Here is a 15,995-nt window from a genome sequence, read left to right on the forward strand (position 1 = left end):
GGCATGTGACACAACTATGCCGAGAAAACTGGAGCCAACGAACAGGCGGCGTCCAGCCTACTGGTGGAACGAGGAAATTAGCACCCTCCGTGCTACTTGTCTTCTAGCCAGAAGGCGTGCTCAGAGAGCAAGAACAGAAGCAGACAGAGAGGAGCGCAGGGTGGTGTTCCGAGAGGCCAGGGCTGCACTGAAACGAAAGATAAAGCTGAGCAAGTCAAATAGTTTCAAGGAGTTGTGCCGCGATGCCGATGCCAACCCTTGGGGCAACGCATACCGAGTTGCGATGGCGAAGATCAGAGGCCCAACGATGCCGGTTGAAATGTGTCACAACAAGCTGAAAGTCATCGTGGAGGGACTTTTCCCACAGCATGACCCAACGAACTGGCCACCTACACCATATGGCAAGGTAGATGAAGACAACGTTGAACAAGTCTCCAGCGAGGAACTCATAGCAGCAGCGAAAGGGTTGAAAGCGAATAAAGCTCCCGGCCCGGATGGAATTCCCAACGTGGCGTTGAAGGCGGCGATCCAGACGTTCCCGGACATGTTCAGGATGGTGCTGCAGAAATGTCTGGACGATGGTCAGTTCCCTGATAGGTGGAAGGTACAAAAGCTTGTGCTGTTGCCGAAGCCCGGAAAACCGCCGGGGGATCCTGCATCGTATAGGCCAATATGCTTGCTGGATACTGTAGGAAAGCTCTTAGAGAGGATCATCCTCAACAGGCTGACGAAATGCACGGAGAGTGAACACGGATTGTCGGAGAGACAGTTTGGATTCCGGAAAGGGAGATCGACGGTGGATGCAATTCGGACAGTGATTGACAGAGCCGAGAAAGCTTCCAAACAGAAGCGGAGAGGAAATCGATACTGCGCCGTGATTACGATCGATGTCAAGAATGCATTCAATAGCGCCAGCTGGGAGGCCATCGCCAAGGCGCTCCATAGAATGAGGGTTCCAGGCTACCTCTGCAGGATTCTAAGTAGTTATTTCCAGAACCGGGTGCTTGTCTACGTGACAGACACGGGGCAGAAATCGCTTAGAATCACGGCGGGGGTTCCCCAAGGCTCCATTCTAGGTCCCACGCTGTGGAACGGAATGTACAATGGCGTGCTGACGCTCAAGCTGCCCAAAGGAGTTGAGATCGTTGGCTTTGCGGACGATGTCGTCTTGACGGTAACCGGTGAGACGCTGGAAGAAGTGGAAATGTTGGCGGCTGAGGCGATAGATACGATTGGTAACTGGATGCAAGGAGCGAAGCTGCAGATAGCCCACCACAAAACAGAAGTGATGTTGGTCAGTAACTGCAAAGCAGTGCAGCGGGCAGAAATTACCGTTGGAGAGCACACCATTGCTTCGAAGCGCATGCTTAAGTATCTGGGAGTGATGATCGACGACCGGCTAAACTTTAATAGCCACATCGAATATGCTTGCGAGAAGGCGACGAAGGTCATCAACGCAATAGCCAGAATCATGCCGAACAATTCTGGTCCAAGCAGCAGCAAGAGACGTCTTCTGGCTAGTGTTTCCTCATCAATACTAAGGTACGGAGGTCCAGCCTGGATTGAAGCGCTGAAAACGAAGCAGAACCAAAGGAAATTGAGCAGTACGTTCCGGCTCATGGCCATGCGAGTCGTGAGTGCGTACAGAACCATTTCGATGGAGGCAGTATGCGTTATCGCCGGTATGATCCCAATCGGCATCACCTTGGCGGAGGACTACGAGTGCTATATGACGAGAGAAACCAGAGGAGTACGAAAAATGGTGAGAACGGAGTCGATGGCTAAGTGGCAGCAGGAGTGGGATGCAGCAGAGAACGGTAGATGGACACACAGGCTAATACCGACTCTTTCGACCTGGGTGAACAGGAAGCATGGAGAAGTCAACTTCCACTTGACGCAGTTCCTGTCTGGTCATGGCTGCTTCAGGAAGTACCTGCATCGGTTCGGACACACAACGTCACCCTTCTGTCCGGAGTGTGGGAATGTGGAAGAATCACCAGAGCACGTGGTCTTCGAATGTCCTAGATTTGATGATGTGCGAGAGGATATGCTCGCCCTTAGCACGGAGAATGTCGTCGAAGAAATGTGTCGAGAGGAGGGCACCTTTAACGCCGTCAGCAGAGCAGTAACGCAGATCATGTCAGCGCTGCAGCGAAAATGGCGGGAAGACCAACTAGAAAGTAGTAATGTGCTCACACAAGTGCGAACTGAAAGCCGAAGCCGGGAGAACTCTCCGTCAGAGTTGGCTGTATCCACCACCAGGGATAACCGAGTAGAACGTGACGCTGGGAGCTAAATGGCTCACAAATTGGAGAGACGATCAGCGAACTGGAAGCGCCAATTAGCTGAGGTAAAGTGAGGTGCGTAATGCACGGCCCCCTCCGAAGTAATACGACAAGTGGTTCCGGGGGAAAAGGGCAAGGCGTCTAAGGAGGTTTTAGTGCGGTAAGAATCCCACACACCGTGTCACCGCGACTGTGCGCCCAGTCGTCAAGCGGTGGCACGATGGCCTTTTTGAAGGTTTCCTCCTTGCCAAAAAAAAAAAAAAAAAAAAAAAAAAAAAAAAAAAAAAAAAAAAACACACACACACACGCACACACACGCACACACACACACACACACACATACACACACACACACACACACACACACACACACACACACACACAAACACACACACACACAGGGCTACAAATGGTGAGTTGACAACCTAGCTCTGGTTCTCACAAGTTCCTACCTCACGCCTCCCCGTGGTGTAGCCTGGGCAATGTTGTCCTTCTGACAATAGCAAAGTGAGGGGGTGCGACGCGAACACTGGCGCGGTAACCATAACACGGCGATAGAGGAAATGCTTCGTCAACCCGCAGGAGTGCCAACCGGCACATTAGGATCGACGCCAGTAAGATCCTTATTACGGCATACTGGATACGGCATGGAACTATGGACACGACACGGTACAATGGATTGGATACCACGCTACAGGGCTGACAGTCGTGCTATTCTGCTCCCTAAGTAAAGAAGGGTGACACCTTCTTGAAATGGCGAGTGGGCTAATAGTGCGGCTGCCCCCGTCCCGGTAAAACCTTGGCAGGCCTCCGGATACGTTCAAAACTCGTCACCAATTGGTGATTGGTGAGTAGTAGGCTCAGATGTAACATTCCTGACTTACGCCGATCTGGCTCTGAACACGGCCCCCATGAAGGACCGTGTCAACCCTAGCATGGCCTCCCTGCTTGCATAGATAACCATGGGATCACGATAGGAGACTACATACAACGAGTGGAGATAGCGGCCCGAAGGGGGGACCCATCAGAATGGATAAAATTGGAGAAAAAAATAAAAATGAAGAAAAAGAAAAAACCAAAAAAAATATGAAGAACGACGGCAATACGCCAGACAGTGAAAACGGAGGAGCAAACGTGTTCGCAAGGAGTGGGATATTGCAGAGATCACCAGTGTCGAACCTGGGGGTCACTGCGAGTTCCAGCAGCAGCAGTAAGTTTCAAGAAGAGCAGCCAGGCGTTGGGCTAAGCCAGATATTCACACCAATATCCAGTAGTAGCAAATCCCAAGAATTGCAGCTCGGGAGAACCAAAATGACGGAGGTCAGGAGGAAGATCGATGATCTCTATGTGTTCGTGAAGGATAAAAACAACGTACACAAAGAGATCAAGCAACTTGTGACCGGTATCAAATCCGGCATAACAGTGGCAGATCGGGAATGTCAAGAGTGGAGAAAAAGGGCCGAAAATGCCGAAAAGGCTCTGCTGGAGGCCAAGGAGAGCATAAGACTGGCTCAAGCACATGAGACTCCGAAGGGACCCACAAATCCACGTCCTGAAAAGAGAGATAGGGACACGCCAGGAGATGAGGAGGAGCCCAAAAAACGCAGGGACGACGAGGAAGGCATCAAGGAGATGGGAGAAAATGGTGCGTGGCGTAAAGTCGAGAACCAGAAGGAGAGGAAGAAAAACCAGAAGGAAGATGAAGTGAGGAAGAAGGAAGAGGAAGCGAAGAGGAAGGAAGAAGAAGCGAGGAAGAAGGAAGAGAAGAAGAAGGAAGACAGGAAGAATAAGGAGAATCCTAGGCCTCGTAGGGAGAGAAGCAAGGGTGACGCTCTGGTTGTTGAGGCGAAGGACAAAACGTCCTACGCAGCACTCCTCCGGAAAGTGAGAGATGATCCGGAGTTGAAACACTTAGGCGAGAATGTGGTGAAAACTAGGCGAACCCAGAAAGGCGAGATGCTATTCGAGCTGAAAAGGGACCCTACGGTTAAGAGCTCAGCTTTTAAGGAGCTCGTCGAAAAATCTCTTGGCGAGACGGCGAACGTAAGAGCCTTATCCCAGGAGTCAGTGGTCGAGTGCAGGGATCTGGACGAGATCACAACAGAAGACGAGTTGAAAAGTGCGCTGAAGGTGCAATGCAACCTGGGAGACGTACCGATGGCAATTCGATTGAGAAAGGCGTATGGCGGCACGCAGACGGCGTCGATACGACTTTCTTCGGACGCAGCTAACGAGCTGCTGAAGACTGGCCGAATCAAGGTTGGGTGGTCAGTGTGCCCGTTGAAAGCTATTCCTCGGGTATCTAAGAAAATGGAGAGATGCTACAAATGCATGGGCTTCGGTCACCAGGCGAGACACTGCAAAGGCCCTGACAGATCTGATCTGTGCAGGAAATGCGGAGAGAAGGGGCACGTTGCAAAAGACTGTACAAAGCAACCGAGGTGCATGCTCTGCAAAAAGGAGGACGGAAATGGCCATGTGACGGGAAGTTTCAGGTGCCCTGAGTTCAAGAAGGCGATGGTGGGCCAGCAATAATGAAGGTAACCCAAATAAATCTCAATCATTGTAACACAGCACAGCAACTGTTGTGGCAGTCAACAACGGAAACAAAGTGCGACGTTGCAATCATTGCAGAGCCATACCGAGTCCCTCTCGATAATGGTAACTGGGTGGCGGATAGAGCAGGAATGGCGGCCATACAAGTCATGGGCAGGTATCCCATACAACAAGTGGTGGCAAGCTCATATGAAGGTTTCGTGATCGCCAAAATCAATGGAATCTTTGTATGTAGTTGCTACGCACCCCCGAGATGGACAATTGAGCAGTTCCACCAGATGCTAGATGGGCTCACCGAAGAGCTCATTGGACGGAGACCAGTCGTCATCGCAGGAGACTTCAATGCTTGGGCAGTGGATTGGGGGAGCAGATGTACCAACGCAAGAGGGTATAGCCTGCTGGAAGCTCTGGCAAAGTTGAACGTCAGTCTGGCCAACGAAGGAACCATCAGCACCTTCCGCAAAGATGGTAGGGAATCCATTATCGACGTTACTTTCTGCAGTACGTCGCTAATGGCAAATATGAACTGGACGGTGTGCGAGGAGTACACCCATAGTGACCATCAGGCGATCCGGTACAGTATCGGCGAACGAACACCGGTGGAAATGCGGAGGACGAAAGTAAGCGAGCGGAAGTGGAAGACGAAGGCATTCAATAAGGATCTCTTCATCGAAGCTCTAAGGGTAGACAACAGCGTCCCGGGCCTAAGCGCGAATGAGTTGACCGAATTATTAGCAAGGGCATGTGACACAACTATGCCGAGAAAACTGGAGCCAACGAACAGGCGGCGTCCAGCCTACTGGTGGAACGAGGAAATTAGCACCCTCCGTGCTACTTGTCTTCTAGCCAGAAGGCGTGCTCAGAGAGTAAGAACAGAAGCAGACAGAGAGGAGCGCAGGGTGGTGTTCCGAGAGGCCAGCGCTGCACTGAAACGAAAGATAAAGCTGAGCAAGTCAAATAGTTTCAAGGAGTTGTGCCGCGATGCCGATGCCAACCCCTGGGGCAACGCATACCGAGTTGCGATGGCGAAGATCAGAGGCCCAACGATGCCGGTTGAAATGTGTCACAACAAGCTGAAAGTCATCGTGGAGGGACTTTTCCCACAGCATGACCCAACGAACTGGCCACCTACACCATATGGCGAGGTAGATGAAGACAACGTTGAACAAGTCTCCAACGAGGAACTCATAGCAGCAGCGAAAGGGTTGAAAGCGAATAAAGCTCCCGGCCCGGATGGAATTCCCAACGTGGCGTTGAAGGCGGCGATCCAGACGTTCCCGGACATGTTCAGGATGGTGCTGCAGAAATGTCTGGACGATGGTCAGTTCCCTGATAGGTGGAAGGTACAAAAGCTTGTGCTGTTGCCGAAGCCCGGAAAACCGCCGGGGGATCCTGCATCGTATAGGCCAATATGCTTGCTGGATACTGTACACGAAACGAAAATCAATTATTTTATTCATGTGTTTCACTTATACATTTTTGCCAAAAGATCAGCCTTATACATTCCATAAGGCAAACCAAATAGGTCCTACAAGAATGCATAAATGGTATGTGTGACCGCTTATACATTTCATTTGACACATGAGCTTCATTAACTTTTTGCAAGGCGTCTGCTTATTAGTTGACTTATACATTTTATGAATAATCAGCAATAGAAATTTGCCAAAAGGTATAAGGAAATTTCTATCCGTGTAGGAAAGCTCTTAGAGAGGATCATCCTCAACAGACTGACGAAATGCACGGAGAGTGAACACGGATTGTCGGAGAGACAGTTTGGATTCCGGAAAGGGAGATCGACGGTGGATGCAATTCGGACAGTGATTGACAGAGCCGAGAAAGCTTCCAAACAGAAGCGGAGAGGAAATCGATACTGCGCCGTGATTACGATCGATGTCAAGAATACATTCAATAGCGCCAGCTGGGAGGCCATCGCCAAGGCGCTCCATAGAATGAGGGTTCCAGGCTACCTCTGCAGGATTCTAAGTAGTTATTTCCAGAACCGGGTCCTTGTCTACGTGACAGACACGGGGCAGAAATCGCTTAGAATCACGGCGGGGGTTCCCCAAGGCTCCATTCTAGGTCCCACGCTGTGGAACGGAATGTACAATGGCGTGCTGACGCTCAAGCTGCCCAAAGGAGTTGAGATCGTTGGCTTTGCGGACGATGTCGTCTTGACGGTAACCGGTGAGACGCTGGAAGAAGTGGAAATGTTGGCGGCTGAGGCGATAGATACGATTGGTAACTGGATGCAAGGAGCGAAGCTGCAGTTAGCCCACCACAAAACAGAAGTGATGTTGGTCAGTAACTGCAAAGCAGTGCAGCGGGCAGAAATTACCGTTGGAGAGCACACCATTGCTTCGAAGCGCATGCTTAAGTATCTGGGAGTGATGATCGACGACCGGCTAAACTTTAATAGCCACATCGAATATGCTTGCGAGAAGGCGACGAAGGTCATCAACGCAATAGCCAGAATCATGCCGAACAATTCTGGTCCAAGCAGCAGCAAGAGACGTCTTCTGGCTAGTGTTTCCTCATCAATACTAAGGTACGGAGGTCCAGCCTGGATTGAAGCGCTGAAAACGAAGCAGAACCAAAGGAAATTGAGCAGTACGTTCCGGCTCATGGCCATGCGAGTCGTGAGTGCGTACAGAACCATTTCGATGGAGGCAGTATGCGTTATCGCCGGTATGATCCCAATCGGCATCACCTTGGCGGAGGACTACGAGTGCTATATGACGAGAGAAACCAGAGGAGTACGAAAAATGGTGAGAACGGAGTCGATGGCTAAGTGGCAGCAGGAGTGGGATGCAGCAGAGAACGGTAGATGGACACACAGGCTAATACCGACTCTTTCGACCTGGGTGAACAGGAAGCATGGAGAAGCCAACTTCCACTTGACGCAGTTCCTGTCTGGTCATGGCTGCTTCAGGAAGTACCTGCATCGGTTCGGACACACAACGTCACCCTTCTGTCCGGAGTGTGGGAATGTGGAAGAATCACCAGAGCACGTGGTTTTCGAATGTCCTAGATTTGATGATGTGCGAGAGGATATGCTCGCCCTTAGCACGGAGAATGTCGTCGAAGAAATGTGTCGAGAGGAGGGCACCTTTAACGCCGTCAGCAGAGCAGTAACGCAGATCATGTCAGCGCTGCAGCGAAAATGGCGGGAAGACCAACTAGAAAGTAGTAATGTGCTCACACAAGTGCGAACTGAAAGCCGAAGCCGGGAGAACTCTCCGTCAGAGTAGGCTGTATCCACCACCAGGGATAACCGAGTAGAACGTGACGCTGGGAGATAAATGGCTCACAAATTGGAGAGACGATCAGCGAACTGGAAGCGCCAATTAGCTGAGGTAAAGTGAGGTGCGTAATGCACGGCCCCCTCCGAAGTAATACGACAAGTGGTTCCGGGGGAAAAGGGCAAGGCGTCTAAGGAGGTTTTAGTGCGGTAAGAATCCCACACACCGTGTCACCGCGACTGTGCGCCCAGTCGTCAAGCGGTGGCACGATGGCCTTTTTGAAGGTTTCCTCCTTGCCAAAAAAAAAAAAAAAAAAAAAAAAAAAAAAAAAAAAAAAAACACACACACACACACACACACACACACACACACACACACACACACACACACATACACACACACACACACACACACACACACAAACGTGTATGTGCCGCTTTAAAAACGAGCAAGGCCGGGCACATTCAGTTAGAATCATATAAGAGCAAATTCTGCTATAATAGGTGCACTAAGCTGTGTACCTATTATAGCAGAATTTGTTCTTATATGATTCTAACTGAATGTGGCCGGCCTTGCTCGTTTTTTTTTATCGTATCGTACGCACACTACGTCACGTACACGTTTGTGTGTGTGTGTGTGTGTGTGTGTGTGTGTGTGTGTGTGTGTGTGTGTGTGTGTGTGTGTGTGTGTGGTAAGCTCCCCGAGGTGTCTGAGAACGATGTACAATAAAGTTGCGATTATATTTAAAAATTATTTTACCCTTAGGGTGGCGATCTTGCCCCGTCCAATACCCATACAATTTGTTCCAAGGAAATTTCGGATAGAGTAATGCTACGTTCTCAATGCTTTCGTCATTATCGTTACATATATATTATTGTGTACACGCAGAGAAAATTCATCAAACATTTTGTTGACTCACTTCTCACAATAATTTATTACTGATTCTTAAATATATCATAATTGTATCGATACTATATATTTTTGATTAAAAAAAAAGTTTGTTTGATTCTACAACCGTTTTGTTGTTCCAACTATTGTATTTGTTGAAATAATCATTACATATTATTGAATTAATGAAATAAAATGTAATAAATCGTAAGTCAACAATATTTTTGTTGAATTTAAAATTCATTTCTAAGCGTGTAGCGTACTGTTTTAAAATACAAATCAGTTTCAAAAAAACCTTTCCTTTCACAATGCCTTCGATCCGGTAAATTACACCGGCTGAATGAGTGCACTGACGAATGCAACCACTGTTTAGTATGCTAGCGTCAAACTTTCCTTTCCTTCTTCACTGTAACTTCATAATATGCTGACTGACCATGTTTGGATAAACTTTTTTACTCGATGTTAATAAAAACCGGTTAGATGTGTATGTATGATTGATTAATTTGCTCAAATGCTGTTTGCTTAGTAAATTTCTTAACGAGTAATTAAGAAGTGATTGGGATAGCCAACGCGTTGAAAATAACATTTTTTTAGCAGGGGACGTTGTATTAGAGTAAGCGAAACTCGTTTTCGTTTACACAGAAAACAATTTAGGCAGGTATAGGCAGGTAAAGAATGAAATTATTATTTTTAAACCAAGATGATTACTTTCCTAATTGTGTTCCAATATGACCTCTGAACTATGTAATAGGACATACATTGATTGCAATATTTATCATCTTAGCTATTTTTTTTCAATTGAATCTGTAAGTAAAAATTAATTGATTTTTGGACTTAAGTTCGGAAAAAAAATTTGGGAAGACCAAGCCAACCTTCGAAACAAAGAAGTATGTGGAAAATCAAGAAATGACTAGCGATAGCATCGAAGACGAAAATGCACGAAATGTTAGTGAACTTTTCCTAGATCGTTATGTATAAAATTGTTTTAACTGTTGGTTCTTAGTTTAGTAAGTTTTTCACGAAATGATATCAATTTTGTTGCATTCATTGCTACTGATAAAAAAATGGTTAAATCTTTTACACGAAGATTTCTACTCATTTTAGCCAAGGCTCTCCACGCAGGTGGTGTTCAGACTCTGTCCTTTGATTAGGGTCTTGAACTGCTCTGGGATGGGTTGTTCAGTCTGGAAGAGCAAAGAATATATTATCCCTTTGATTTCCGATATGCATCTCACTTCTAAATATTATGTACCTACTCATATTTAGGTAAATCAAAAAATACAATAGAATAACACTTACATAATCTCCGCTGTTTCCCTTGGGAATCATAACATTCATTTCGGAGGACTTGGAACTAACAATTTCAACGTCCAGCGAATCCGCAGACAGATACATTTGGCACCCATCAGTTTTGTCAATGGAAATTGTTGGAACTTTGCCAAGAACCTGAAAAAATTAGGAATACACCATACTTATCTATTGAACGTTTTCAAAAGGAAATGCTTTCAAAACACACCTGCATCTGTACACTTTGGCAGTTGACGAACTCAGCGGACGCCACCAGCGCATCGAATACGAGTGAGCACTTCTTGCACGAATCCATCACGACGCTATTGATTTTGCCCTTGATCTGCAGGGTAGAATTCTCACATCTGAACATGTACACCACGTTGTTCATTTCAGCGTCCTCAACCACCAGGTTGCTGTTCCCCTTCTGGTATTCAATCAGCCATTTCTTGCCATCACGGACAAAGGATGGTGCCTTTACAACAGCCGCAGCGGGTGCGCTGACCGATTTGGTGCCGTTTGTAATGCCACATGGTGCTTTATATGGAGCAGGTCCGGATCGGAGGGAAGGATTTTTGTGCGTCTGCATCTCCGAGGTGACCTTCTTGAGTCCTGTCAACGGGAGAAAATAAAAAAGCGATAAAATAAAAGCAACGTCTCATAGCGAAAATCAGCAAGCCGAGAAAACCGTATTTTATGTTGGATTCGTGTTGTTGCTTTTTATGTGATTTTACAACCAATTTGGCTGTCTTTCCAAACTTTTTCAGAACAAAGTTGTTGAGCTCATCCAATATTATGAAATTATGGGTGATTACCCGGAAAAAAATAACCATACAATTACCATAAAATAAAATACAGTTCTATTGTCAACAACCTATCTTATTTTACGTATATTGTACAATAAATTTTAACATATTGTTATTAAAATAGATGTAAAATACGTCCCATATTGTAAGGATTTTCGGTAAATGGCTCAAGTTTGTTCGGAAAAAAGTGATTTTTCGTATGGTTAAGATACATAACAACCCCCTTGTTCTATTGTGGATTTCCCCATTTACCATAGATTCTATTGTGGAAATAATAAATTCTATGGTTATTTTATTGTTGTAGACAGTACGATTTATTGTGAATACAATAAATTCTATTGTATGGTTACAATACATTTCATTGTACCTCTAAGGTACTTTTTTTACGGGTAGCTACCATTTGCATTGAAAAAATAAATTTTACTAAAACGACTATGGGATCGGCTTGCGAAGAACAACAGAACAGATCAGTTGGTATTGAATAACTAATTCGCTATTAATCCTCTCATTTTAGCACAGGTATCGTCAACTTTCCAGTCTGTCTACCATTAAATATTATTCTAATCCATGTGTTCTTGAGAATTCAACTGAGCAACTATTGAAAAACAATTAAAATACCATTGATTTCAAACAAAATCTTTTTTTTACAGATTCGATCTTTTTAGGCTATGTGGAACTTCTTTCGTTCTAGCATTTTTTACTCCCCCCACACTTTGTCATACTTAGATCATTCTCGCCTGGTTAAAAAACACTAATATACTGTTGTGTTCGATAAAATAGCAGCGCATGCCGATTTTCATTGGGTTATCTTTAAGATGGCTACGTTTTATGGGCTCCCGTCAGTTGGGCTGTAGCCCACCTAAATCGAAAAGAAACGTCATTCCCGACCAGTGTTGGAAAAGTTCACCAAAACTGACTATGACTCGCGAACTTTTCCCTTGGTGAACATGGATGCACAAATTGGAAAGTTGCTAAAATATTTCGATGATAATAAGCAATTGGAGTATCCCTCAACAATTTTCAGCTTGACAGCTCAGCCCAACTAACGAAAACCGGATTATGGGGTTAGACCAACGAGCGAAGGTTGACTGATTTAAACGGAAATTACTAATCCTTCTCTCTTTCTTTATACAAGTATTCCACTATACATTCGTAAGGAATCTGAAGACCTCATCACGGCCCTTTACGGCACTGGTCAAATAGTTGCTAGAGAGTTTATCGTAGTAGTAGAAGAAAGCATTGTCTTTATCGTTGGTTGCTTTATGTGTTTGGATTCGCTGCGTCTGAGACAAAGTTGTAGGAAGAAATATAGTCGGGAATCCTTATTCCCGGATGGTTTTTTGACCGTATTCCTTCATCCGGATTCCTAGATGCTTGAGTTTTGGCAGTAAGAATACTGACCGGATATGCTATCCTCGCTCAAACGGCGTCCAAGTATGGGTTTAAGTTTCACTTTTATTGCAGATTACGAATATGCATTTACCTAAATACCCTCAAAGAACCCAATTGATTTTCACGAAAAACATGCACAGTAAAAAAATTAAGTTATTTTGGATAAACCTAAGGGAAGGGAATGGCCAAAATTGCAGAGAAACCGCTTGAACTGGTGGAATATCCGCGTCGAAGAAACGAGAAAACAAACCGAGAGTTTCATCATATATATTATATTAACAATATGATCCACTTTTTCGCTTTGCTGGCTAACCGATTTTTTAGCGATGAAAGCGCCGCTGTGGCCAAAAAGGCTACCAACATAGAGGTAACTCTAAGACCAGAAGGTCCCAAAGAAACATGTTCAGCTCTGGTACTATCTTCGGTCCCAAGCTAATCGATGCACCCCTCGAAACATAGGAAAACCTACGATCCCCTCATTTTATCTGTCAAACTTTCATAGCGAATCAAAACAAACATAGCGTAGTACTAGAATTTTGACTAGAATGGGGCACGTTAATCGATTTGCTTGGGACCAATAGGCTAGTCAAGTAGCGAGCCAATTTTAAATCGTTAGTTGCCATCGGTTGCTACCAATGCATTAGTTTATCTTCACGAGGGGTAAACCCAATGAAAATTTGTATAAAATTTGAAATTAATGTATTTCAGTATATTATTTTATTTGATGACAACAATGGCACGTCAGACAAATTTTAATGTAATATACGAAATGTAATTAATGAAAATCATTTGACTTTTACTTTTGTAATAAATGCCTATATTCGCGCCCCTCGATTGTAATTGGGTTCTTTAAATGTATTGAGGTAAATGCATATTCGTAATCTGCATTAAAAATGGAACCCAAACCCAAAATTTCATCAACTTTGGTACACTGGAACTATTTTAAATAAGTACGATTACATTTGCAAAAATCACCTTATTAGCGCCCCTCGGTGTCACTTTGTATGGGAGCGAGCTGTCAGTTTAGTTTCAAACAGTGAAGTTATTATTTTGCTTTAAATTTTGATTTAAAATCGAGATGAAAGTGTGTGGGTTCGAAAAAATATCGCTCTGCTCTGAAAACGAAGCTCTTTCAGATGATATATAAAAACCGATATATTTTTCAAAATTAAGGTTCTACAAAGGGTCATTATTTTGTTATTTTGTTTGGGTTGATGGCAGCAGTGCACGTAGCCTGTTATACACTTTCCCGCTCAGGGGTGTAAACAAACTTGCATACAGCGCAGTCTGGCAGTGCTTATGTTTTGTCTGCTACATTCTTATCCACTAGATAGTGTGACATCACATTTGCTGTTGTATTGAAACGAAGGAAGAAAAGAGATGGTTAAGTTTTCCTCACCAGACCAGTTGATATTTATGAAAAATTGGCAGTTTTGGCGTGGGGACATGCACTTCCAATGAATTTTACCAATACATTTAGAAAATGATGATCGAAGAATATTTAAAAAAGAAGAAGTAAACAAAATAATGACCCTTTGTAGAACCTTAAAGAACCTAATTGCTATAAGCTAAACCTTTGTCTGTGCAAAAACTTTATTATCACACACAAACAGACATAACGTATTGCACATTTTTCACTATAAAACATCGTCTCTAAAACACTTCCGCCATCTGTTGAGTACACTGTGGTGGGTAGTACCATAGAGGTAACTCTAAGACTAGAAGGTCCCGAAATAACGTGCTCAACTTGTTGACTCAGCTCTGGTACTCTCTTCGGTCCCAAGCTAATCGATTCACCCCTCGAAACATAGGAAAAAACAATAACCCCTCATTTTATCTGGCAAACTTTCATAGCGAATCAAAACAAACATTGCGTAGTACTAGAATTTCGACTAGAATGGGGAACGTTAATCGTTTGCTTGGGACCAATAGGCTAGTCAAGTAGTGAGCCAATTTAAAATCAGTAGTTTCGTATTGATTGTTGGTAGTACGCTGAACAGATGGCAGTAGTGTGTAAACGTCAAACGAAAGGGCATTGAAGAATATGCGCGCCACAAGGGGCGGTACTACCAACCTAAGAGGAACAGAAGATAATACGGGGGCGAAAATTAACCACTTTTCTGTCAAACGCGAATCAGCTCGTGATTGGCCGATTTGAAGTGCGTAAGATAGAGATAGATATAGATAGATATAGATATAAAAGAGTAATAAGCCAGTTGTCTCCTCTTCCTCTTAGCTGCCAACCAAGAAAAAAAATAATAACCCAAATCTAAAATTTTAACTCAATCCCATCTTTGTTTGTGATTTCTCAAAATTCCGCTGAAATAGGGCTTGGGCGCGGGTAAGAACTCCACACTCTGAATGAGCGAAGCTTGCCCACGGTCGTGTAAATTGAGCATCTAGCAACAGGTGTACAATAAATCTGAATGTATAATTTATCGAATTCAATTGCAAAAAACTATTCAGTAAATTGACTACGGGTTCCTTATTTTGAACGTTCGATGTACAATCTCGCGCGTGAACACTTTTTATGAAAAAAAAAATACTTCTACACGAGAGAAGCTTATGAACTTGTTTATATCAAATTAAAATGAAGGGAACTCGCAGCCACACCTTACAGAGTCGCAACTTTACAGATTGATTGACCCTTCTGACCAACTTAAACGTCTTATCCAGTTGCTAAAAGCCAAAACTGTGTTTTTCTTGCACGAAGTCATGTTTGTAACAGTATTAACCCTCTCCTTGCCATGGTAGCACAGGGGATCCACAACTGTTTAGTCCGTTTTTTGTTTGTCAATCGACCATTATACAGTCAGTACTTATTTAAGCTTCTCCGTTTGCTTGTGCATATGTATTCTTGAGAATTCAAGTGTGCAATTATTGAAAAACAATTAAAATACTATTGATTATATTGACTGATGCGATCATTTTAGACTGACTGCATGGGACATCTTTTGTTCTAGAACCTTTTTTTTTTCAAAAATAGCTATTTATGCAACAAGTTGGAAAAAGAAGATTTTTTTCAGCACAAATCTTAGTTTATCCTACGAGGCTTGCCGAGTTAGAAAATTACGAAGAGTTCTGACAAAATCGAATTTTGCAACGAGATGCATACAACATTGTTTGCACTCAAAAGAGTGTCGAAAAGTAGAATAACACAGACAGCGTTGAGCTTGAGTTCCAATTTCTTCAGCGCGCGTTCATTTAACACGTGTGTTGTCTTTCGAACTAAATAATGTGCACTCTGCACATCGAACGTGATACCTCGTACCTGTACGCAAGTGTGAACATCGAGACTTGCTATGTTGAAATGGAAAGGGCAGACGATTGATGGAGTGCACGCGTGAACACAGAGTGAATGCTTATGTAAGTTCAAAAGCCTGCTTGCACATCGGTGCTAGGCTGTACCGTGAAGACTGCTGAAAAGTAGTACTTTTCGACACTGTTTTTTTTTTATTAGGAAAAGTAGGCCATTATGTTATTCAAAACAGTGTCGAAAAGTGATACTATTCAGAACTGAGTGCCAAAAACACATTTTTGCA

General features: G+C 44.3%; 1 protein-coding gene across 5 annotated transcripts in view; it reads right to left on the reverse strand.

Annotated features, from left to right (window-relative positions):
- Nucleotides 1-8,925: 8,925 nt before the first annotated feature.
- Nucleotides 8,926-15,995, reverse strand: part of capt (adenylyl cyclase-associated protein 1) — a 38,589-nt gene continuing 31,519 nt past the window's right edge. For all 5 annotated transcript variants that reach the window (XM_065217682.1, XM_065217683.1, XM_065217684.1 and 2 more), the window contains 3 exons: nt 10,485-10,867; nt 10,268-10,414; nt 8,926-10,152 (listed from right to left, as the gene is read on the reverse strand). In XM_065217682.1, coding sequence (XP_065073754.1) covers nt 10,069-10,152; nt 10,268-10,414; nt 10,485-10,867 — 614 coding nt within the window. In that variant the 3' untranslated portion in view covers nt 8,926-10,068. The remainder of the gene's footprint in view (nt 10,153-10,267; nt 10,415-10,484; nt 10,868-15,995) is intronic.

This window comes from Ochlerotatus camptorhynchus, unplaced genomic scaffold (genome assembly GCF_037179485.1).
Source record: "Ochlerotatus camptorhynchus isolate MF236.1 unplaced genomic scaffold, CSIRO-AGI_Acam_v1.1 ptg000078l, whole genome shotgun sequence".
Taxonomy (NCBI): domain Eukaryota; kingdom Metazoa; phylum Arthropoda; class Insecta; order Diptera; family Culicidae; genus Ochlerotatus; species Ochlerotatus camptorhynchus.